Genomic DNA, 22,864 nt, shown 5'->3' with positions numbered 1-22,864 from the left:
ACTTGCCCAGGGTCACACAGCTGGTAAGTGTTAAGTGTCTGAAGCCAGATTTGAACTCAGGTACTCCTGACTCCAGGGCTGGTGCTCTATCCACTGCGCCACCTAGCTACCCAGAAAAGTCTTTTAGATCCAAAAGAATGAATCTCTTTTGGTGCAATTTCTGCCACAAGTGGGGAAAGCTTTGGGGGGACAGAGGATCCCTTCCTTGCTCCTTTCACATCTCACCATATAGATTACCTGTTCTCTCTCCAATTAAGACAGATGGTGGATGGGGCAGCTAGGTGGCGCAGTGGATAGAGCACTGGCCCTGGAGTCAGGAGGACCTGAGTTCAAATCCTGCCTCAGACACTTGACACTTACTAGCTGTGTGACCCTGGGCAAGTCACTTAACCCCGATTGCCTCACCAAAAAAAAAAAAAAAAAGACAGATGCTGGTGATAAGAAAGGAAGTTCAACTGCAGGGACCCAGTGAGGAAATGGAGGGATTAGTTAAGGATCACCCTGGCAAGGAATTTTACAGTGAAAGGAAAATGAGAGAGAAGAAAAGTTAAATAGACTATATTTATATAGGGTTTTATAAGTCACAAAGTTACTTCTCTCACAAAAATCCTGTGAGGTAGGCAAGTGGTGTGAATAGTGTTGACCCATTTTGTGGATTCGGCATAAAAGCTCACAAAGATTGTGACTTACCTGGGGAGGTGGGGAGTCACACAACTACTGAAGTTGGAATCTAGATGTTCTGACTCTAGTTCTAGTGCTCTTTCTATTATATAACTCTTGAGGGACCAGCTGGGTCAAAGGATCCTCATGCTAAAACTGGAAGATGCCTCACAGGCCATCTAATTCAACTCGTTCATTTGAAATAATTTGGACAAGGGTCACTCAGGCAGTAAGCATCAGAGGCAGTATTTGAATCCAGGTCCTCTGACTCCTAAGCCAGTGGGATAGGCCACCATAATTTTTTCTAGCCAGGGGAGACCCAAACATGTACACAGAAGTGAAGTAACCAGTGGAGAGGGAGAGAGACCCAGAAGGGTCTTTTGAAATCTAGGCCAGGGGCAACTAGGTTGCAGTGGATAAAGCACCGGCCCTGGATTCAGGGGGACCTAAGTTCAAATACTGCGTCAGACACTTGACACTTACTAGCTGTGTGACCCTGGGCAAGCCACTTACCCTTCACTGCCCTGCAAAAAAAGAAAAAAAAAAGGAAATCTAGTCCAGAAGTTCTCGACCTTTTTTTGTATCATGAATCTTTTAGCAGGCTGATGAAACCTATGGACTCCTCAGAATGTTTTTAAATGTATAAAATAAAACACATACAATTACAAAGAAAAAGTTATATAGAAATGCAGTTATCAAGATTTTTTAAAATAAATAAGTCTAGGGAGCCCAGATTAAGAATTCCTGATCTAAACCATCCCCCTCATTTCATATATGAGAAAAATGAGGCCTTGTTAAGTTGAATGCTACAGCCCAGGTCACACATCATATTAATAGCAGAAAGAACTAAACGCCAGGTGTCCTGATTTCTAACCCAGCACCCCTTCCACCTTACTACCCTGCTTGATAATTGAAGATGCTGGAAAGGGAGGGGCTAAATGGGTGAGCTTCTGAAGCTCTCAGAAGGCAGGAAGGGATGGGACAGAAGGGTACAGGTCAATAGATTAGCCTCCATGGTCTCAAAGCCTCCAGTCTAACTGGAGACCGAACCCTGGAAATCCAGGGGCCTTCAGCCTCCCCAGCGGGACATCCAAGACTGGAACCAGGACCCCTAACCTGCCCGAATTCGGTTAACAAAGGCAGGACTACAACTCCCAGCATGCCCCGAGTCCAGCCCGGCTCGGGTGAGGGTGGGTGGTGTCAGGCTCTGGCGTGGAAATGATAGACCCCACCGGGCGGGCAGGATTTCTGCAATGAGAGGTGCTCGTTGTTTATTTGGGGGAGCAGGGGGCCAGCAGTGGCGCCGGGCAAGGATGCTTGACTATTTATTTCTCTTCTAGCCAGTCCCAGCTTGTCTCTGCTCCCCCTCCCCCCACCCCTCACCCCACCCAGGCGAGTGGGAGAGCTACGGCAGCGGCGGCAGCATCACTCCCCCAGTCGCCGCCGCTCCGCCCCATCCCTGTCTGTTTTTCTCTCCCATTCTCCGTTGGCGGCGGCGGCAGCAGCGGCAGCGGCGGCAGCGGCAGCGCTGCAATGAATGATCCTCCACCCTGGGGAGAGAACCGTAGGTGAGCGTCTCTGAACACAGAAAGGCCATGAAGGACCCAGGACCCCAGCTGTCCAGGATCCCCGGCTTTCCCAGCCCACTGCCATAGAACGTTGGAGAGGAGCAGGAGGAGGAAGAGACCAGATCCCTGCCGCCCACCCCCATCCTATTTTTTTCTTTCTTTATCTCATTGTTGCTGTTTACAGCCCAGGGTCCCTTCTCCCCAGCATGGGCCGGGCTCCGGGGGCTGCCTCTTGGCAGGCGATGCTGCTCCTGCCGCTGCTGCTGCTGCTGCTCCTACCACTGCCTGGTCATTCTGCCTAATCCTCGTTCCCAGCCCGGGGTGGTGCAAGCAAAGAGCTGAGAGCTTTGGAGGCCAGGACTGCAGCAGCCGGCAGCCACCACCCCAGCCAGCATCCCTCCCTCACCTCAGGAAGCTGCATGCACGTTGAGGAGCAGCCCCAGTGGGCCGGGACCGCCGGGTGGATCCGGACTTAAGGGCAGGCAGACAGCCCAGGCTGCTTGAGTGAGGGAGGTGGGGCGGGGGTGGGGTGGGATAGGGACCAGGGGTGGTGGGGAAAAGGGAGTACTGTGAGCTGCAGAATGGCCAATAAAGCCAAGCCCAGCGAGGCCCTGAAGGTGGTGGCCCGGTGCCGCCCCCTGAGTAGGAAAGAAGAGGCTGCTGGCCACGAGCAGATTCTCGAGATGGACGTGAAGCTGGGACAGGTGACCCTCAGGAACCCTCGGGCCGCCCCAGGGGAGCTGCCCAAGACATTCACCTTTGACGCCGTATATGATGCCAGCTCTAAGCAGGCTGACCTATACGATGAGACGGTGCGCCCACTCATAGACTCGGTGTTGCAGGGCTTCAATGGCACCGTTCTTGCCTATGGCCAGACCGGCACGGGCAAGACCTACACCATGCAGGGCACTTGGACTGAACCGGAGCAGCGAGGGGTCATCCCCAGCGCCTTTGAACACATCTTCACTCACATCTCCCGTTCCCAGAACCAGCAGTACCTGGTGCGGGCCTCTTACCTGGAAATCTACCAGGAGGAGATCCGGGACCTGCTCTCCAAGGAACCGGGCAAGCGGCTGGAGCTCAAAGAGAACCCAGAGACTGGGGTCTACATCAAAGATCTCTCTTCTTTTGTCACCAAGAATGTCAAAGAAATAGAGCACGTGATGAATCTGGGCAACCAGGCCAGGGCTGTGGGCAGTACCCACATGAACGAGGTCAGCTCCCGTTCCCATGCCATATTTGTCATCACAGTGGAGTGTAGTGAGCGGGGTTCTGATGGCCAAGAACACATCCGGGTGGGCAAGCTCAACTTGGTAGACCTGGCTGGCAGTGAGCGGCAGGGCAAAGCGGGCACCAACACAGCTGGAGGAGCAGCTACCCAGCCTTCAGGGGGAGGGGGTGGCACTGGAGAAAGACCCAAAGAAGCATCAAAAATCAATCTCTCCCTTTCTGCTCTGGGTAATGTGATCTCGGCTCTGGTGGATGGCAGGAGCACCCACATCCCCTACCGGGACTCCAAGCTGACCCGGCTGCTTCAAGACTCTCTGGGGGGCAATGCCAAGACCATCATGGTGGCCACCCTGGGTCCAGCTTCACACAGCTATGATGAGAGCCTGTCCACCCTGCGCTTTGCCAATAGGGCCAAGAACATTAAGAACAAGCCTCGGGTGAACGAAGATCCCAAGGACACGCTCCTCCGGGAGTTCCAGGAGGAGATTGCCCGCCTGAAGGCTCAGCTTGAGAAGCGGGGGCTGCTGGGTAAGCGCAGGAGAAGCAGCCGCAGGAAGAAGTCAGTGGCCATAGAGGGGTACCCGGAGGGGTCTGTAACAGAGGCCTGGGTTGCTGAAGAAGAAGATGACAACAACAATAACCACCGACCCCCCCAGCCCACTCCAGAGGTCCCTCTGGAGAAGAATATGGAGAACTATCTGCAGGAACAGAAGGAAAGACTGGAGGAGGAAAAGGCAGCTATACAAGATGACCACAGCCTGGTCATTGAGGAGAAGCAGAAATTGTTGGAGGAGAAAGAAAAGATGATTGAGGACCTGAGGCGGGAGCAGCAAGCCACAGAGCTCCTGGCCACCAGATACAAGGTAAGGCATTGGGTGGGGAGTACCCTATGAGCTCATAGGCTCCTTGAGCCTTCCAATCCCAGAATTGGGAGGGACCTTAGAGAAAAACTACTGCAGGGTTCCTTTTTTTTCCCCCGGGGCAATGACTTGCCCAGGGTCACACAGCTAGTAAGTGTCTGAGGCCAAATTTGAACTCAGGTCCTCCTGAATCCAGGGCTGGCGCTTTATCCATGCTACCACCTAGCTGCCCCCTACTCCAGGGTTCTTGACCTTTCTAGTGTCTTGGATACCTTTAGCAGTCTGGTAAACCCTATGGACCCCCTTTTAAGAATAATGTTTGGGGGAGGAGCAGCTAGGTGGCACAGTGGATAAAGCATTGACCCTGGATTCAGGAGGACCTGAGTTCAAATCCGGATTCTGACACTTGACACTTACTAGCTGTGTGACCCTGGGCAAGTCACTTAACCCCAATTGCCTCACCCAAAAAAAAAAAAAAAGAAAAGAATAATGTTTGTTGGGGGCAGCTAGGTGGCACAGTGGATAAAGCACTGGCCTTGGATTCAGGAGGAGCTGAGTTCAAATCTGACCTCAGATACTTGACACTTACTAGCTGTGTGACCCTGGGCAAGTCACTTAACCCTCATTGCCCGACCAAAAAAAAATAATAATGTTTGTTACCTACATTCATAATTGAAGGAAATGCTATATTTCAATTAGAGGTTAGTGAAAATAAAGATGTATATTTCCCCCAACCAAGCTCACAGACCTCCACTCCCTAAATCTATCCAGGGACCTCAGATTAAAAACTGCTGATCTGATCCAACCATCTCTTTTTACAGATGGAGAAACTGAGTCCCAGGGACCAAAAGTGACTTGCCCAAGATGACATAGCTAGTTAGTAACTGGGTCTAGGATCCAAGTCTCTCAACTCCCAGTTCTTTTCTCATCATTCAGTGACATCCACTTAAGGAAAACAGAGGTAAAAATTACTCATGGAGGAATCTTGCTCATTTCCTTTGGGACCAGAGACTGATGCTTTATCAGTAGACTAGGTTGGAAACCCCTCACATCTTTCTCCTCTCTGTCTCTCTCCCTCACATGTACTGCTTAGTTGGCAGATGCTCCACTAATACACAGATGTTTCCTTACAAGCTCATAAGCTAATGCACAGTTACCCCCCAGGGTTAATCTGACCCTGCTGCCCATGAAGTCATGAACTTTGAAAAACTAGACAAGATTTTTGACCTCAAAGGAACCCTGACTTGTCTTTCCTATATCACCTGCAGTGCCTTTCTTCCTTATTATACAGCTCTAGACCTGATACCCTTTTCTTTCTGAGGAGTAAGCCTCCATGAGGGAAAAGGAATTCCTGAATGCTATGATAGAAGGGAAGCCCCATTGTAGGCCCATGCACTCTGGGCTGGAATTCTAGGATATAGGGCTCCATGTCAGTGGAAGGAGGGTAGGAGGAGACTTTCAGGTGATGATGACCTGAGAAACAAACCAGCTGCCTGAATCCTAAATCTAGCCATGACTATCCAGTTCCAAGCCCAGTAAGATTTGAAGCCTCTGCCCTAGGGAGGTCATGGATCAGGATATCAGCAAAGTGAGCAGTTCTCAGCAGGGTGTGAGAGCTTTGAGGTCACATAGCAAGGGTCAGCTATGAATGGCACCAGCACTAGGCAACAACCACAGCAAGCCCCAGACAGGGGCAATAAATAAAGAAAGGCTATGGGGGGAATGAGAAGAAGAAGAGAAGAGCAAAAAAGGAGAAATAAGGGGAGGTGGTGATGTGCATCTATTGGGGAATAATAGAGAGTGGATGGTCAAGAATTGGGCAGCTTATTGATGGATGGGATAGAGTGCTGGCCTTGGAGTCAGAATGATCTGAATTCAAATCCTGCCTTTGACACTTAGCTATGTGGATCTGGGCAAATCCTTTAATGTCTCAGCCTCAGTTTCCTTCTCTGTAAAATGGGGGTAATAACAGCAGGGTTGTGGTAAAGATCAAATGAGATAATATTTTTAAAATTTCTTTGCAAACCTTAAAGCACTATACAAATGCTAGCTGTTATTACTGTTGTTGCAGGCACCCCTTGATGTGGCTAGTATCTTTAGTTCCTGTGAGAGATGAAGGCAGGGGTGGGGCTGAAGGCCACCTTAGGAATCCAGAGGCCTTAAGTGCATTTGTTTTTAGGAGGCGTCATGATGGCTGGATGGTCCCTGGATCGTCTTCGGGGTAGCAAGCTCCTGCTGAGGAACTTCCTTTATCAGCTCAGATTACCACCTTCTCTGTTACTTATAGTCAAGAGAGTTACTTGGGACACTGAGAGGTTATTTGCTCATGGTCACATAGTCAGTATCCATCCGAGATCAGATTTGAACCTGGGTCTTTCATATCTGCCTCTAATTGGGAGACTTCCTATGACTACTAGAATAAGGGGAACCTAGGATGATGCTGATCCTGTCCTGGTCGATCCACATCTGGGGTTTGGCATTTGGCATTCTGGTCCTCAGGACAGCAGTTAACAGCAAACTCACTTGAGAGAGGAAGAGGGAGCAAGGAAGTGGGGAGGGAAGCCTACTCCTAGCTGACAGTGCTGATATGATCCAACCATCTCTTTTTACAGATGGAGAAACTGAGTCCCAGGGACCAAAAGTGACTTGCCCAAGATGACATAGCTAGTTAGTAACTGGGTCTAGGATCCAAGTCTCTCAACTCCCAGTTCTTTTCTCATCATTCAGTGACATCCACTTAATTATTCTCACTAACTGGGTACTAAACTTTGCTGCTAAAGGACTGCAAATACTTTGTATATGCCCTGGTTGCCCCCCACTTTAGTAATGACTCTTCTGAGGGGGCAGCTAGATGGTGCAGTGGACAGAGCACTGGCCCTGAAGTCAGGAGGACCTGAGTTCAAATCTGGCCTCAGACACTTGACATTTACTAGCTGTGTGACCTTGGGCAAGTCACTTAACGTTCATTGCCCAACTTATAAAAAAAAGAAAGTAAAGGACACTGATAAAAAGAAGAACATGCAGAAAGGTGAAGGGCCTTCTGAAGATCATTGGAAGCATTTGGGGATGTTTAACCTGCAGAAGAGAAGGCTTAGGGAAACACAGTAGTCACACATTTCAAAGCCTGTCATGTGGAAGAAGTATTAAACATGTTCTTATTAGACAGCATTCCCAGGAACAATGGGTGGAAGTTGCAGAGACAGATTTAAGCTTGATGTCAGACAAAACTTCCTAACACTTAGAGTCGTCCAAAAGTGAAATGAGCCACCTCTGAAGGTAGTGATATTTGCCTCACTGGAGGTCTTTGAGCAAGGGCTAAATGACCATTCGTCAGGTGTATTGTAGTGACAAGTTGTGTTCAGGTCTGGGTTGGACTACATGGTTTCCCAAGTCTCCCCCATTATGAGATTCCCTGACTCTGTGTTCCCAGCTCCAGAATTTTTCACTACTACCAATTCTAGAGTAGGAAATATCAGCCATGAATAGGTCCCTTGGCACCCTCATCAATGGTGGGGTGGAATTGTGCTTCTTGGGTGCCTAGGTCTGGTGGTCTCCTAGAACCACCACCACCACCACCATCATCTTCTTCATCACCATTATTATTATAATAAGATTTTGATTCTATTTTATTCTCATCCAGATGTAGTCCAGTGAGTAGCCTACAGTTACATCAAATCCCATTTGCTCTTTGGCTGTTTAGAATGGACCATTTAAAAAAAGCCAAACACAGAAACAAAATTTAAAATAATTGAACATGATGGGGGCAGCTAGGTGGCTAAGTGGATAAAGCACCGGCCCTGGATTCAGGAGGACCTGAGTTCAAATCCTGCCTCAGACACTTGACACTAGCTGTGTGACCCTGGACAAGTCACTTAACCCTCATTGCCCCACAAAAAAAAAGTAACACCTTACAAGTAAAAAACAGGGTGCTCTGTTCGTGTCTGTGTCCCCACTCTGAAGTCTATTTCTGTATTTTTCTAGATTTTGCCAGTGTTCTTGTTATTTACATAGCCATAGATATGGTGTACATTGTTATTGTCATCTTGCTTTTTTTGAGCTATTATGCTCTATATACATCCTCTTGTATTTCCTAATAACCTTTGTATTTTATAATTCCTTAAGGGGTCCTAATCTTTCATTCTCAGCTTGAACCACAATTTGGTTGGCTTTTCTCCAGTTTTCTTTGTTTTCTTTTTTGTTATTAGAAATAAAGCTGTTAAACCAGAAGAGAACTTAGAGATCATCGAGTCTAATCTCCTCATTTTACAGTTGAGGAAAAGGAGGGAGGCCTAGAGAGAGGGAGTTGATTTGCTCAGTGTTGCCCAGCTCATTTGTGACAGAACTGGGATTAGAATGTAGAACTCCTTATTCCTTGTTGATTGTTCATTTTAGTATCCCACCCTACAGGGCAGAAGGGAAGGTAGAAGGATTCTAGTTATTTATTTTGAAATTTATGGAGACTTGTTCCTTCACTGTGTTCTTCTGGTCTTATTCAGTTGAAAATGAAATGGTCTAAAACAAAACAAAATGAAATGAAAGAAAAGAAAAGAAAGCCAAATATGGTACCTGGTTACCTATTCTTGCCTGTCCTGGAATACTTGGAAACTTAGGACAAGGCACATTGTCAGTTATTGGCGGAGATGAAAGATATGTTCATGTTTATGTATTTGTATTCATTTTTTATTTTATTGTATTTGTATTTATACCAAGAGCAGTCAGAGCTACCTGCTAGGTTGTTAAGAGCAATGGCCCCGGAGAATCCTGTACAGAGCACAGTATACCTCTTACTATTAAAGAAAGGCAAGAGATTACCCATCTTCAGAACAGATAGGCCCTTCCAGGGAGGGCATAAGGACTGAGACAGCTGGGCTCTAAACCAGAGATGCAGCAAGAGCTGGGGAGAAGTTGGGCCTGTGTAGAAGCAGCATTCATCTCTACTTTGTAGACCAATCCCCCTTCCTTCCAGGATTGCAAAGGAAGTCTTTGTATCCCCAGCAACTAGCACAGTGCCTTGTACATAATCCAGGAGTCATGGCTATGTACCATTTCCACTGTTAGTAAATGACTAGATCCTTATGGTATAGGGTCTAAGAGACCCCGGCAATTTGGGATAGAGTGGGGGATGGGGAAGAGGGCAAGAAGTGAAAGCCATGGTTCCTGGAATCTTAGAACTAGAAGGAGGCTTGGGGACTATTGAGTCCAGTCTCTTCATTTTAGAGGTAAAAAAAAAAAAACAAAACCCTAAAATTTAAAAAGTTTAAAGTGAATTGATCAAGCTCACATGACAATGACTTTACATGTATAATAGGTATCCTATTTGACTTCTCAATGGGTAGGGGAAGGCCAGGAGGGAGGAAGAGAATTCAAAACTGAAAATAAAAATAAAAGATTTTTTCTTTTTTTTCTTTTCTTTCTTTCTTTCTTTTTTTTTTTTTTTGTGCATGTGAGGCAATGGGGGTTAAGTGACTTGCCCAGTGTCACACCCCTAATAAGTGTCAAGTGTCTGAGGTCAGATTTGAAACTCAGGTCCTCCTGACTCCAGGGCCGGTGCTCTATCCACTGTGCCTCCTAGCTGCCCCTAAAAGATTTTTTTTCAAAATGGTATAGGGGCAGCTAGGTGGCGCAGTGGATAGAGCACCGGCCCTGGAGTCAGGAGGACCTGAGTTCAAATCTGACCTCAGACACTTGACACTTACTAGCTGTGTGACCTTGGGCAAGTCACTTAAACCCCATTGCCTCACTAAGAAAAAAGAAAAAAAACAAGCGAATGGTATATTAATTTTTTTAAATAAGTTAATGGTATATCTCAGACTGAAATATAGGGTACAGTACCCTGAGTCAAGTTAGAAGACCTGGGTTCAAATCCTAACCATGACTACCTCCGTAATCTTGGACAAGTTGCTCTATTTATCTAGGTCTCAGTTTCCTCATCCGTAAAATGAGAGGGTTGAATTAGATGGTCTCTGAGGTCCCTTCCAGTTCCACATCTATGACTCCATAGCCATAGAGCTCCCATTGCCTCATCTAGGACTCTTTCCATGGTGTAGGGTAAGTTTTCTTCCCATCCATTCTATCGATTCACTGGGTACAGTAAGAGTCTCCTTTTCTCCAGGCTTCAGGTAATTGTCTGCCTAATGGAGATGAGATCTCTGACACAGCTCCCCAGGGATGGAGGTGACATCATCATTATAACCAGGACTCTTAGGTATTTAGCAAAGATGGAGGTGCCCAAGGAAGTTTCAGAATGAGAATAATTCTGTGCCCTTTGTCTATGGTTCAAAACCCTTTCCACCTTTTGTCACCACCCCCCACCCCCAACTACATAGAACTAAGAGGAGGCCTGGACATAGCTCTGTCACTTGTGAACTATGAGACCTAGCCAAATGAAAAAACTAGAATTAGTGTTAATAGGCCTGGATTCAAATCCTCTCTCTCTATCACTTTCTACCTGTGTGGTGGTGTTGTTCAGTCATCTTTTAGTCATGTTTGGCTCTTGGTGACCCCAACTGGGGTTTTCTTTGCAAAGATATTGGAGTGGTTTGCCATTTCCTTCTCCAGCTCATTTTACAGAGAAGGAAACTGAGGCAAACAGGGGTAAGTGACTTGCCCGTGGTCACATAGCTAATAAGTGCCCGAGGCCAGATTTGAACTCAGGAAGATGAGTCTTCCTGGAATAGGCCTGGCATTCTATCCACTGCATCACCCAAGCTGCCCCAGCTACCTGAGTGACCTTGGGGCAAATTACTTGGCCACTCTGAATCTCACTTTCCTCATCTCTAAGATGGAAGAATCATGTTAGGTGACTTGGAAAGCCATTTTGTGGTGTTGCAAAACCAATTGTATGGCTTAGAGGGATCTCCGAAGAGCTGGGGTTAGGGGAAGGAAGGTATGGGAACAAGGGAATGAGGATGGAGGTAATAATACCTGCCTGATCTCAGTGCCGGAGCTATCTTGTTAAATTTGAAATATTAAAACAAACAAACTGGACATTGTAGAATTTGAGGAGTTCTTTCTTTTCTCCTTTGTATAGAGAAATGTTTGTGAAGTTCGTTGTTATCATCATAATAAAAAGTAAAAATTTTAAAATACCAGCCCCACCTCCTTCCCAGGGATATTATAAGGATCAGATAAGATGATAAATGTGATTGCCCTTTGAAGAAAGTTAAAAGCACCTCATGAATGGAAGGTATTATTAGTAATAGTAATATCTTCACCATCTTGCCACCCAGGGCTCCCCAGGAGCCCCAGAATTATGGCTTTGGCCTGTCAAAAGTCACCCTGTTCCCTATCTCCACCCTGGGCTCCCCAATACCTATGTGTTTCTCAGAGTTCTGAGTCATTGCTTCAGGCCTCAGGGGAGGCTTAGGAGGGTGTCTGAGACTCAGAGCTTGGGTTTTCTTCTCAGAATTAGCTAAATCCACTCTCTACCCTCTGGTTTATCCTTATTCATCCCCCCCTCCCACTTTTCTCTTTTTCTTTCCCATCTCAACACAGAATGTCTTGGAGGGGAAAGCATGCTGTCTCTGAAGTCAGAGGAGATGAGTTCAAATTCTAACTCTGACGTTTACTTCTTTTGTGCAATTTTTGGGCAAGTCACTTCAGATATGTGGGGCTCAGTTTCTTCATCCATCAGATGAGGGAATTGGATTTGATAACTTCTAGTGGCCCAACCAAATCTACACCCATGATCCTGCCAGTAGCTAAGCTAACCGAGTTCCTTCCCTTAGTCTGCCTTGGGGCCTGGGACAGAGTTGATCTTGCCAGATTCTTGGTCTCTCTGTATTCCTCATAGTGCCCATGGTGACATGTTTTGTTTTTGTATCTGTCTGTAACCCTGGATGCATAGCTTTTCATGAGCCTTAATCATTGCCAACAAGTATTCATTGAGTCTTCCTGGTGCTATAACTAGGGTGGCAGGGAGGTTAATGTAGAATATAAGAATTTCTTCCTTGCAACCTTATGTCAGAGGTAGGGGTATGCTGGAAGACTGTTAAATTTTCTGTATGAGCATTTATACCTCAGATATCTGCAAACATTGCAAAGCAGAGCTTAAGTTGTTGATTTCTAGACTTTAAAAAAATGATGTATAGAATGTTAATAATGCAGATGAAACTTAAAAGTATGTTTTGTGCATGTTTTGGGGGGAAGAAGGAGCAGTTGTTAAACAAAGTCAGTGTGCCATTGGTTAGAGCTCAAATTGTGGATTAAAAGAAAGTGCAACAAGGATAAGACAGTGTTTGCAGCTTGATTGGGACTAGCTGCTCAGTTAGAGGAATGAAAAAGGACATGTTTGTGAGAGAATGCTGAAGATAGTGAAATATCAGGCCTTTGGGGCAACTAGGTGGCACAGTGGATAGAGCACCAGCCCTGGAATCAGGAGGATCTGAGTTCAAAACCTGATTTGGATACTTATTAGTTATATGACCCTGGGCAAGTCACTGAACCCTGATTGCAGGAAGGAAGGAAGGAAGGGAGAAAGAGAGGGGAGGAGAGGGGGGGAAGAGAGGGAGGGAGGGAGAGAGGGAGGAAGGAAGGATAAGTCAAAGAAGGCAGAAATCACAGGCAGGATTAGATCCCCAAGGGATCAGGTTGGCAAAAGAGTAGGGAATAAAAAAAAAAGAGTAGTGAATTCTAGATAGAGCCTCGGGGCCTCCCACCACCATGGGAAGTGGGAAGAGATGGAAGATGGATCCTGAAGAAGTAACCTAGGAAACAAAAGGAAATTAAGATGAAACCAGCCTCAGAAGCTAGCCTGAGTTCTCAAGTAATAAGGCAGTAGACAATATTGACCTATCTCTATCCCCTACTAATAGCTCCTCTACCTTCTTCCCACCTTTAGAGGTAAAAGGGGAGGTTTGGGGGCAGCTAGGGTGGCACAGTCGATAAAGCGACTTGGCTCTGGATTTCAGAATGGTGACCGTGAATTCAAATTCCAGCCTTCTCCAACATACTTGGACACTTCCTAGCTGTGTTGGACCCATTGGGCAGAATCCCTAATTAACCCTCATTGCCCTGCCAAAAAAAAAAAAAAAAAGGAGGATTCCCCAAGATTCACTCCTTGACTCTGTATCTCTATCTCTCTTTACATTCTCATCTTTATGTGAACAATTTCCAAATTTGTTAGCTCAAGGGTCCTGACCTCTCTTTTGAACTCTTGACAGTAGAGGAGTCTGGTGTAATGAAACTGTCCTGGGATTTGGAATTAGAGAGACTTGGTTCAGTTCTTGGCTTGTGTTTCTTATTACCTGGGGTGATCTTTGACAACTACCAAAAGGTCTAGGCCTCAATTTCCTTCATTTTTAAAATGAGAAGGGTTGAACTAGATGGGTCTTCAACTCTACACATCTCATCTAGCACTAAAGGCTACAATGCCTTATTTCTAATTTCCTCTTGAGTTTCTGGGTGGTTTTCAGTGGATAGAGCACTGTGCCCTGGATCAGAAAGAACTGAGTTTTAAATGTCACCTCAGACACTTACTAGCTGTGTAACCTTGGGCAAGTCACTTAAGCTCTGTTTGCCTCAGTTCCCTCATCGTAAAATGGGGATAATTATACTCTCTACCTCCCAGGGCTGTAGCGAGGATCAAATTAGATATAATTGTAAAGCACTTAGCACAAAAGCCTGGAAACATAGTAAGAATTATAGAAGTGTTAGCTATCATTTTTATCGTTGTTGTTGCTATTGCCTGCAACTCTATGTCTCAGGTGTAACATATCATCTTTCCTCCCCAACAAAATACCCAACTAACTCCAAAAACACTCCTCTCTTCATTTTCCCATTCTATTGAGATATCAGTTTTCCCTTCGTCAATGCAGACTTAAAATGACTGAGTCATCTGTGATTCCTCCCTCCTTCCTCCACGTATAAATTAATCAGCAGTTTCTGGTCTATTTGTTTCTTTTTAGTGTTTCTTAACTTGTTTTCTATTCCTACTAATACCACCCTGGTCTAGAACCTCACCTAGGCTAGGCCACTGAGGTGACCCTTGCTGGTTATTGGGGAGTATGACTATTTACTATAGATTTTTTGTGGTGTCAGCCATTTTAATCTTGTCTACCTCTTCCTGACCCTATGTTAGGGGTTTTCGTTTGCAGCAGGATACTGAAATGGTTCAGTATTTCCTTCTCCAGCTCCTTTTAAAGAAGAGGATACTAAGGCAAACAGGGTTAAGTGACTTGCCCAGGGTCACACAACTAGTAAGTGTCTGAAAATGGATTTGAAGTCAAGTCATTCTAGCAGCCACCTAATATCCTCCTCTTACCTGGACTCCTGCCCTCCAGCTTTGCCTCCCTCCAGTCCATCCATCTTACTTGAAGGCATCAGATTGATCTTTCCAAAATGCTATTTTTATCTTGCTGCTCCCCTGTTCAAACCACTCATTGCCTATTCAGTTCAGTTCTACAGTACTGGTTTAGAGGCAGCTAGAAAGCTCATTGGATGGAGTAGTAGGCCTAGAATCAGGAAAACATGAGTTTAAATCCATCCACAGACACTTCCTAGCTATGTAACCCTGAGCAGGTCACTTTAATCTCTGTTTTGCCTCAATTTGAGTAATAACAGCGCCCACATCCAAGGGTTGTTGTTTGGATCCAATGAGATAATATTTATACAGTGCTTCATACAATGCCTTGCACATAGTAGGCCCTATATAAATGCTTATCCTCTTCCTTTCCCTGGTATAGTTACTTCAATTTAACAGACATTTATTAAGCACTTATTGTGGGCAGAGGGCAGCTAGATGACACAGTGGATAGAATGCTGGGCCTGGAGTCAAGTAGACTCAACTTCCTGAGTTCAAATCTGAACTGAGACACTTACTAGCTATGTGACCCTGGACAAGTCACTTAACCCTTTTTGCCTCAGTTACCTCATCTGTGAAATGAGCAGGAGAAGGAAATGGCAAGCCAGTATCTTTGCTAAGAAAACCCCAAATGGGGTCACAAAGAGTCAGTCATGTCTGAAAAAAAAATTGTGGAAGAAGCACTGTTCTGGGTGCTAAAGATGATGCAAAGATTTAACCAGAATCATTTGGTCACTCATTTGTGGGAGCTGTAAAAGTGAATGTTGGGGCAGCTAGGTGGCGCAGTGGATAGAGCACCAGCCCTGGAGTCAGGAGGACCTGAGTTCAAATCTGACCTCAGACACTTAACACTTACTAACTGTGTGACCCTAGGCAAGTCACTTAACCCCAATTGCCTCATTAAAAAAAAAAAAGTGAATGTTAATGACCTTGAAGAGAATGTGAATAACACAACCTTCAAAGTCACAGCTGACATTGAGTTTTTCTAAGTAGGGTGCTTCACCTCATTTGTGCCATGAATGCTCTGATGGTGGGGAACCCATGGATGCCTTTTCAAAATAACTTTCAATATAAACTAAGAAAATGTTTACATTTCATAATAGAATGGAATAGAAATAATCTAATTTAATTCTAATATAAATATGTAATTTTCCCCATTCAAGTTTCCAGATCCCTTCCTTCCCTGATATCTATTCATGGACCCCTTTGGGGGTCTCTGAGAAGCTACCATTAGACTGGAAATAATTAGGCTATAGGGGAAGGAACATTGGCTCTGGAGTCAAGAAATCTAATTCCTCTTTTGAATATGAGCTCCTCCACTTATTACCTTAATCATCTTGGAAAAGTCATTTTCCTTCTCTGTGCCTCTGTTTCCTCTTTTTGAAAATAAAGGGGTTTAGGGGCAGCTAGGTGGTGCAGTGGATAAAGCACTAGCCCTGGATTCAGGAGGACCTGAGTTCAAATCTGGCCTCAGACACTTGACACTTACTAGCTGTGTGACCCTGGGCAAGTCACTTAACCCTCATTGCCCTGCCAAAAAAAAAAAAAAAAGAAAAGAAGGGGGTTTAGGGGCAGCTAGGTGGTGCAGTGGATAAAGCACTGGCCCTGGATTCAGGAGGACTTGAGTTCAAATTCGACCTCAGACACTTGATACTTACTAGCTGTGCAACCCTGGGCAAGTCACTTTACCCTCATTGCCATGAAAAAAAAAACCACACACACACAACAAAAACAAACACAAAAATAAGGGGCTTTGGTTTATATGGTCTAAAGGTCCTTTCCAGCTCTGGATAATAATTAAAGGGGAACAATCATCCACAGTGTATTTGGATGATGGGCTTAATTCTGTCTGTTACAACCAGGGAGAAAGATAGAAGTCATTGTGTATGGTATTGTTCCCTGAAGACATTGGTCCATTGTGCTGGGTTAGCTTAAAGGGCAAAAAAAAAAAAAAAAAAGCTGAATGTTTTGGAAAACAGAATAGATTAAGATTTTCCTCTCGTTTCTGTGAACCCTGGAATCCAGAATTCTGTCTGCAGCTCTGCTTATACACCCCAACCCCAAAGACAAAATGAAAGCCAACTAAAACAATTGAGGGCAGGGACTATTAACCTCATGTGTTAGGGGCCCTTTTAACAGTCTGGTGAATGTTTCTAAATAATTGAAGGAAATGCTAAATTTCACTTAGAGGTCAGTGAAAATAAACATATAGTTTTCCCTCAACTAAATTTATGAACCCTTGATAAGGGAGATCAATAGATCAAAAGCACTTATTAAGCACCTACTAGAGAAGCAGTATGTTTCAGTGACTCACATGCTGACCTTGGAGTTGTGAACACCTGGGTTCAAATCCTGTCACAGACACTTAGTAGTTGTTTGACTCAGAGCGAGTCACATGACATCTGTTTGCTTTAGTTTTCTCATCTGTAAAATGAGGGGATGGTGGCCTCAAAGGTCCCTTCTTGTCTCCAAGTCTATGATCCTGTAATTCGATGGGCCAGTGCTGGGGATACAGAGAAAAAAAATGAAACAGTACTTGTTCTCAAGTAGATTATATTTTAAAGGGGAAGACAACCTGCACATATAAAGGCAAATACATGACACATGGAAATCAAATGTAAAATAGCCTTGGGAAGGAAGTCACTAGCATCTGGGGCATGGTGTAAAGATAGAACTTTCAAAAAACAACCTGGGGCAGCTAGGTGGCACAGTGGATAAAGCATTGGCCCTGGATTCGGGAGTACCTGAGTTCAAATCCGGCCTCAGAAACTTGACACTTACTAGCTGTGTGACCCTGGGCAAGTCACTTAAACCCCTTTGTCCTGCAAAAAAAAAATTAAGAAACAACCTTCCTCTTATGATGGAAAGTGAAAGCTTGGAGGGGATCAGTCAATCATGTATTTATTAAGCCCCTACTATGTGCTGGGCATCATGCTACTAAGTGCTAGAGATACAGATATAAAAATAAGACAACCTTTTCCCTCAAGGAGATTTTAATCTATTGAAGTCAGTAGTATCAGGATGGGCAATGGATGATGTGTAGCTTCCAGTGCCTCCCTATCCAAGGTTACCATGTATCTACTTTGTGTATATTTTGTATACACTTATCTAAAGGATGGCTTTCAACCTCTCACCTCCATTAGCAAGATGCTCTATGTCCTGGTACCATTATCAGATTGGAATACCTCTTTAAGTTATAGAATCAATCATTAGACATGATATGTAAATATGATTCTTTATATCCTGCAGGGTGAACTTTTTAAATTGGGTCATAAAGTGGGGCTAACCCAACAAGTTATCCACACCTCTGGGAGTTTTAAATAGCAGAAGGATTTTAGTAGTTCCTGAATCTAAAGGGTCCAACCCAGGAGTTAAAAACTTCAGTTTGGGAGTTGATGATTCTACTTTGATTCCACTCTGAGAGGGAAGCAACCTTAGTAAGGGGAGAGGAGATGGAGAGGGTTTCTCTTTCCTTCACCTCCCTTCAATCCATTGACCTTCTTATTGAAGCAGACAATATACCCATATGGGAGCAGAGAAAGATACACACATATATACATACACAGAAAACATTGATAAACATGGATAATAAATATAGATCTGGAATGGTAGCTACGTAAGGGAGGAAGCAGTTCCAAGGAGTATGGCACTTTGTGGAAAGAATGCTGGCTATGAACTCTAGAAAATCACAAAAACAAGTTACATCTAAAGGGAAAGTTCATGAGGACTTCACAAAGGAAAAGAACCCCCCAGTGCTAGAATTTTTTGCCACATGTGTTCCTTATGTGTGTGAGTCGCTTTCTTTGTACTTTTAAGTTGGAGTCCCTTTCCCTAGCAACCATATGTGTGTGAGGCAAAAGCATGCCCCAAGTTTTGGGGGAATGTTTTGTTCCAACTGTTCTTACTATACCATCTAAGTAAATACACTAGCTAAAAGCTAATTGAAGCTACTGTTTGATTGCCGTTGGGAAATAGCCAGGTGGGGGCTCATGAGCAACAATACTAGAAACCTCAACACTTTAAGGTTACTCCTGGAACCTATGGTCAAACTATTAAGCTGCTCTTTGGGGACCCAGCCTGCCAGTTTGAGTGGGAATTAGGAAAGCAGCCTCAGAAAGAGTGCCATACCTCTACACAGTGCTATACCATGTTGTCTCCTTCATTAAAATGTAATGTCGAAGTCAGGACTGTTTTGCTTTTGTCTTTATATATCCTCAGTGCTTAGCATAATGCCTGGAATATAGTGGGCACTTAAATACTTAGTGATGACTGATTGATATCCTGCCCTGTTAGAAAAAAAGGAAACTTCTTACAATTTACAATGAGGACATATACCAGACATACTACTTTCAGTAAACTTATTGAGTGGGTCATTATTCATAAGATGCAGTCCTGGCATGGTGGAAGGAGTATTAGATTGGAAGTAGTTGACTTGAGTTAAGTCCTTAGCTGTACTACCTACTAACTGTAGGGCTGCAGACAAGTCACTTCGCCTTCTTTGAGCTTCAGTTTTGTAATCTGCAAAATGGGGAGAGTAAATATCTCCATAGGGAAATTCTAAAACCTAGAAAGATTTACATGGACTAAATGCTGAGTGAAGTGAGCAGAACCTAGAGAACATTATACAAAATAATAGCAATATTTTGTGATGATCAACTGTGATAGGAATTAGCTCTTCTCAGTAATACAATGATCCAAAAACAATTCCAAAAGACTAATGATGGAAATGCTCTCCACATCCAGAAAAAGAACTATGGAGTCTGAATGCAAATCAAAGCATACTATTTTTTACGTTTTTGTTTGTTTGTTTTTCTTTCTTGTGGTTTTTCCCTTTTGTTCTGTTTCTTCTTTCATAACATGACTAATGTGGAATATGTTTAAAATGATTGTCCTATATAACCTATATCAGAATGCTGTTTGTCTTAGGGAGTGGGGAAGGAAGGGAGGGAGGGAAAAAATTTGGAACTAAAAATTTTACCCAAAATGAATGTAGAAAAAATAAAGTACCATAAAGAAAAAAGATAGGAAATTACTATACTAACAACTATTTAATTCAGGAGATGAGGAATAGGAACTAGGAAGAATAGGATTCAGGAAAGGAAGGAGGGAAACATATAAAGGTTTTAAGAAGTCAGGCCTTAAGAGCAATTATGTTATGGAGAGATCTTAGAGATCATCAAGACCAGCTGTTCTCAAAGTGTGTTCTGTGGACCCTTGAAACTGAAAGCTATTTTCATAATAATATTAAGATGTTATTTGGGGGCGGGCTACGTGGCACAGTGGATAAAGCACTGGCCTTGGATTCAGGAGGACCTGAGTTCAAATCCACCTCAGACACTTGACACTTACTAGCTGTGTGACCTTAACCCCTCATTGCCTCATTAAAAAAAATGCTATTTGGCCTATTAAAATGCACTTCCCTTTTCTAACTATATATCTATGTGAGACTGATTCTCTTTGTATCTTTCAACCAAACAACCTTGAAATCCTTGAAACCAGCTATCTTTTATTAAGCCAGATATTAAAGAGATTTGCAAAAAGTATATAAAATAATGCTGCTCTTCTCAACTTTTTTTTGTTTTTGAAAAATATAGTTATTTTAATAAAAATATGTTATTATGTTTGTGTAATGGGTCTATTAATATTTCTATGAATAAATACATATTAATATAAACAATTTTATCACTATGGTAAATATCAATAGATATAACCCACATAAACAAATGCTCTTTAGGGTCCTCAGTAATTTCTATGAGTGTAAAAGGGTTCTCAGACCAAAAAGTTTAGAGAACTGCTAACCAACTATGTCATTTTCATAGATCAGGGCTTCTTAAACTTTTTCTACTCACAACTCCCTTTTTGCCCAAGAAACATATAGAGGTATATAAATAGGTATACCTAACCTTTTACTGTTACCAAATTGTTTCTCAATGTGTACAATCAGTTATGGAATTCTATATTGGGGCAACCCACAGTTTTAGAAGCTTTGTTATAGATAATAACCCTTGAGGCCCAGAGGAAATATATGACTTGCTCAAAGTCACACAGAAGTAAGTGACAGAGCTTGGATTTGAACTCAGGTTCTCTGACTCTAAATACAGCAAAACCTCCTATGTTGGTTGTTAGGAGTGCCCTGAATAGACGTTACTCTATTTCTCTTATTGGTTTCTCTGCTTCTGTTTCCAGATGAAGGTAGTACTCTCCATAAATCCTCCTAATTACTGAGATAAACGAGCTTCTTCTCTGGTTTTTCTAATTGCCAGCCTCATTTCAGACAGCATGGCATCCCAGGTCTGGTTCTCCTAAGCTTCTGTCTCTTCTCTGGCTCCAGATTTCATAGAAGGCTTCTGGCAATCTCTTATTTCTTACTTCACCCATCCAATTGAATCCAACCCAACCCAACTCAACCCAATCCATTTGAAAAAGCATTTAAGGGCTTACTCTATATCAGGTAGTCTGCTAAACACTGAGGACATAATGACAAAAGTGAAATGGTCCCAACCTTTAAAGAATTTACACTCTACTCTTGTTCAGTAATTTTTCAGTCATGTCTGACTCTTCCTGACCCCATTTGGGGTTTTCTTGGCAGAGGTACTGGATGGTTTGCCATTTCCTTCTCAAACTCATTTGACACATGAGGAAACTGAGGCTATCAGGGTTAAGTGACTTGCCCAGGGTCACACAGCCAGTAAATGTCTGAGGCTAGATTTGAACTGAGGAAGATGATTCCAGGCCCAGTGCTCTATCCACTGTGCCACCTACCTGCCCTTATGTTCTACTTATATCCCCATTCCTTCTACTCATTGTTTTCCCATCTCCAGACACACCAGACTCAAAGCCTTTCTTTCCTCTCCTTTCCTGTCCTTAACTCTGAGCACTATCTATCCTTGCTTCCCAAAGATCCCTTTTCTTCCTTAACATTCAACTTCAGGCAGCTAACATATACAAACATATTGACTTGCAGAGTATCTTCGGGTCAACAAGAATACAACCTGACAAACAGAAGTACAGTCATCGAAGTCTAGCTTCTTCAAATGCCCCATACCTATGCCTACCACCCTGGCTTCTTTTAAATCCCAACTAAAATCTCTTCTTTTACAGGAAGCCTTTTCCAACCCCTCTTAAGTCCAGTGCCTTCCTTCTGTTAACTATTTTCTGTTTATCTTGTATATAGTTTGTATATATTTATTTGCATTGTTTCCCTCATTAAATTGTAAGCTTTCTGAGGGCAGGGACTATCTTTTGCCTCTTTTGTATCTCTAGATGCTTAATAAATATTTATTAATTGATTGATTATATTTGAGCCATCAATTACACAACAACATACTCAGAATTCAGCATCATGTTCTTCATCTGTAAGGATGGGGTAATAATTGTGTCCACCTCCCAGGGCTGTTGTAAGAATCAATGAGATAATGGATAAAAGAGTGCTTTGCAAACCTAAACCAAGTTGTGTAAAATGTGAACTGCTAATAATGTTACCACCCTCACCCCCATTTTGTCCAAACCTTCCATCTTACAGGTGAGGATTAGACTGCTAGGGGGGACCATTGATAGAATGTTAGACTTGTAGAAGGGAAGATGAGTTTAAATCCTGCCCCAGACACTTACTCACAGTGTGACCCTAGGCAAGTCATTTAACCTGTCTCAGCCTCAGTTTCTTCATCTATAAAAGTGGGTAAACAAAGGTACCCAGCTCGCAGGGCAAGTAACTTAACCTTCTCAACCTCAATTTCCTTATCTGTAAAATGAGCATAATGAAGTATTCACCTCAGGATTGTTGTGTTTTATTTTGTTTTGTTTTTGTTTTGTGGGCAATGGGGGTTAAGTGACTTGCCCAGGGTCACACAGCTGGTAAGTGTCAAGTATCTGAGGCCGGATTTGAATTCAGGTACTCCTGAATCCAGGGCCGGTGCTTTATCCACTGAGCCACCTAGCTGCCCCCAAGGATTGTTGTGTTTTAAATGAGATTATCTTTAAAGTGTTTTAGAAACCTTAAAGAACTATATATGTGAGTTGTTTGAAGACACTGAAAGCCCAGAAAGAGGAAGTGACTTATCCAAGGCCATATGGCAGATTGGTCTGATCAGCCTGTCATCCAGCAGCATAGTTCCTTTTTAATTCTTCATGTAATTCACTTGGTGTAATAAGTGCATTATCATATTGCTCTTATTTATTTCCGGCTCCTAGCTATTCCAATAATAGACGAATTGGTGATGATAATGCACTTATTGTACTATGAGTAC

The 22,864-nt window shown here is 43.6% G+C and overlaps 1 protein-coding gene across 1 annotated transcript in view; it reads left to right on the top strand.

Moving 5' to 3' along the window:
- Positions 1-2,752: 2,752 nt before the first annotated feature.
- KIF3C (kinesin family member 3C) overlaps positions 2,753-22,864 on the top strand; it is a 73,009-nt gene continuing 52,897 nt past the window's right edge. The window contains exon 1 of the mRNA XM_043985084.1: positions 2,753-4,321. Within this exon, the coding sequence (XP_043841019.1) occupies positions 2,810-4,321 (1,512 nt within the window). The 5' untranslated portion in view covers positions 2,753-2,809. The remainder of the gene's footprint in view (positions 4,322-22,864) is intronic.

Source organism: Dromiciops gliroides, chromosome 2, assembly GCF_019393635.1.
Source record: "Dromiciops gliroides isolate mDroGli1 chromosome 2, mDroGli1.pri, whole genome shotgun sequence".
In the NCBI taxonomy this organism is placed as follows: Eukaryota; Metazoa; Chordata; class Mammalia; order Microbiotheria; family Microbiotheriidae; genus Dromiciops; species Dromiciops gliroides.
Note: the sequence above shows the minus strand (reverse complement) of the source record. Positions and strands in the feature narration are given on the sequence as shown.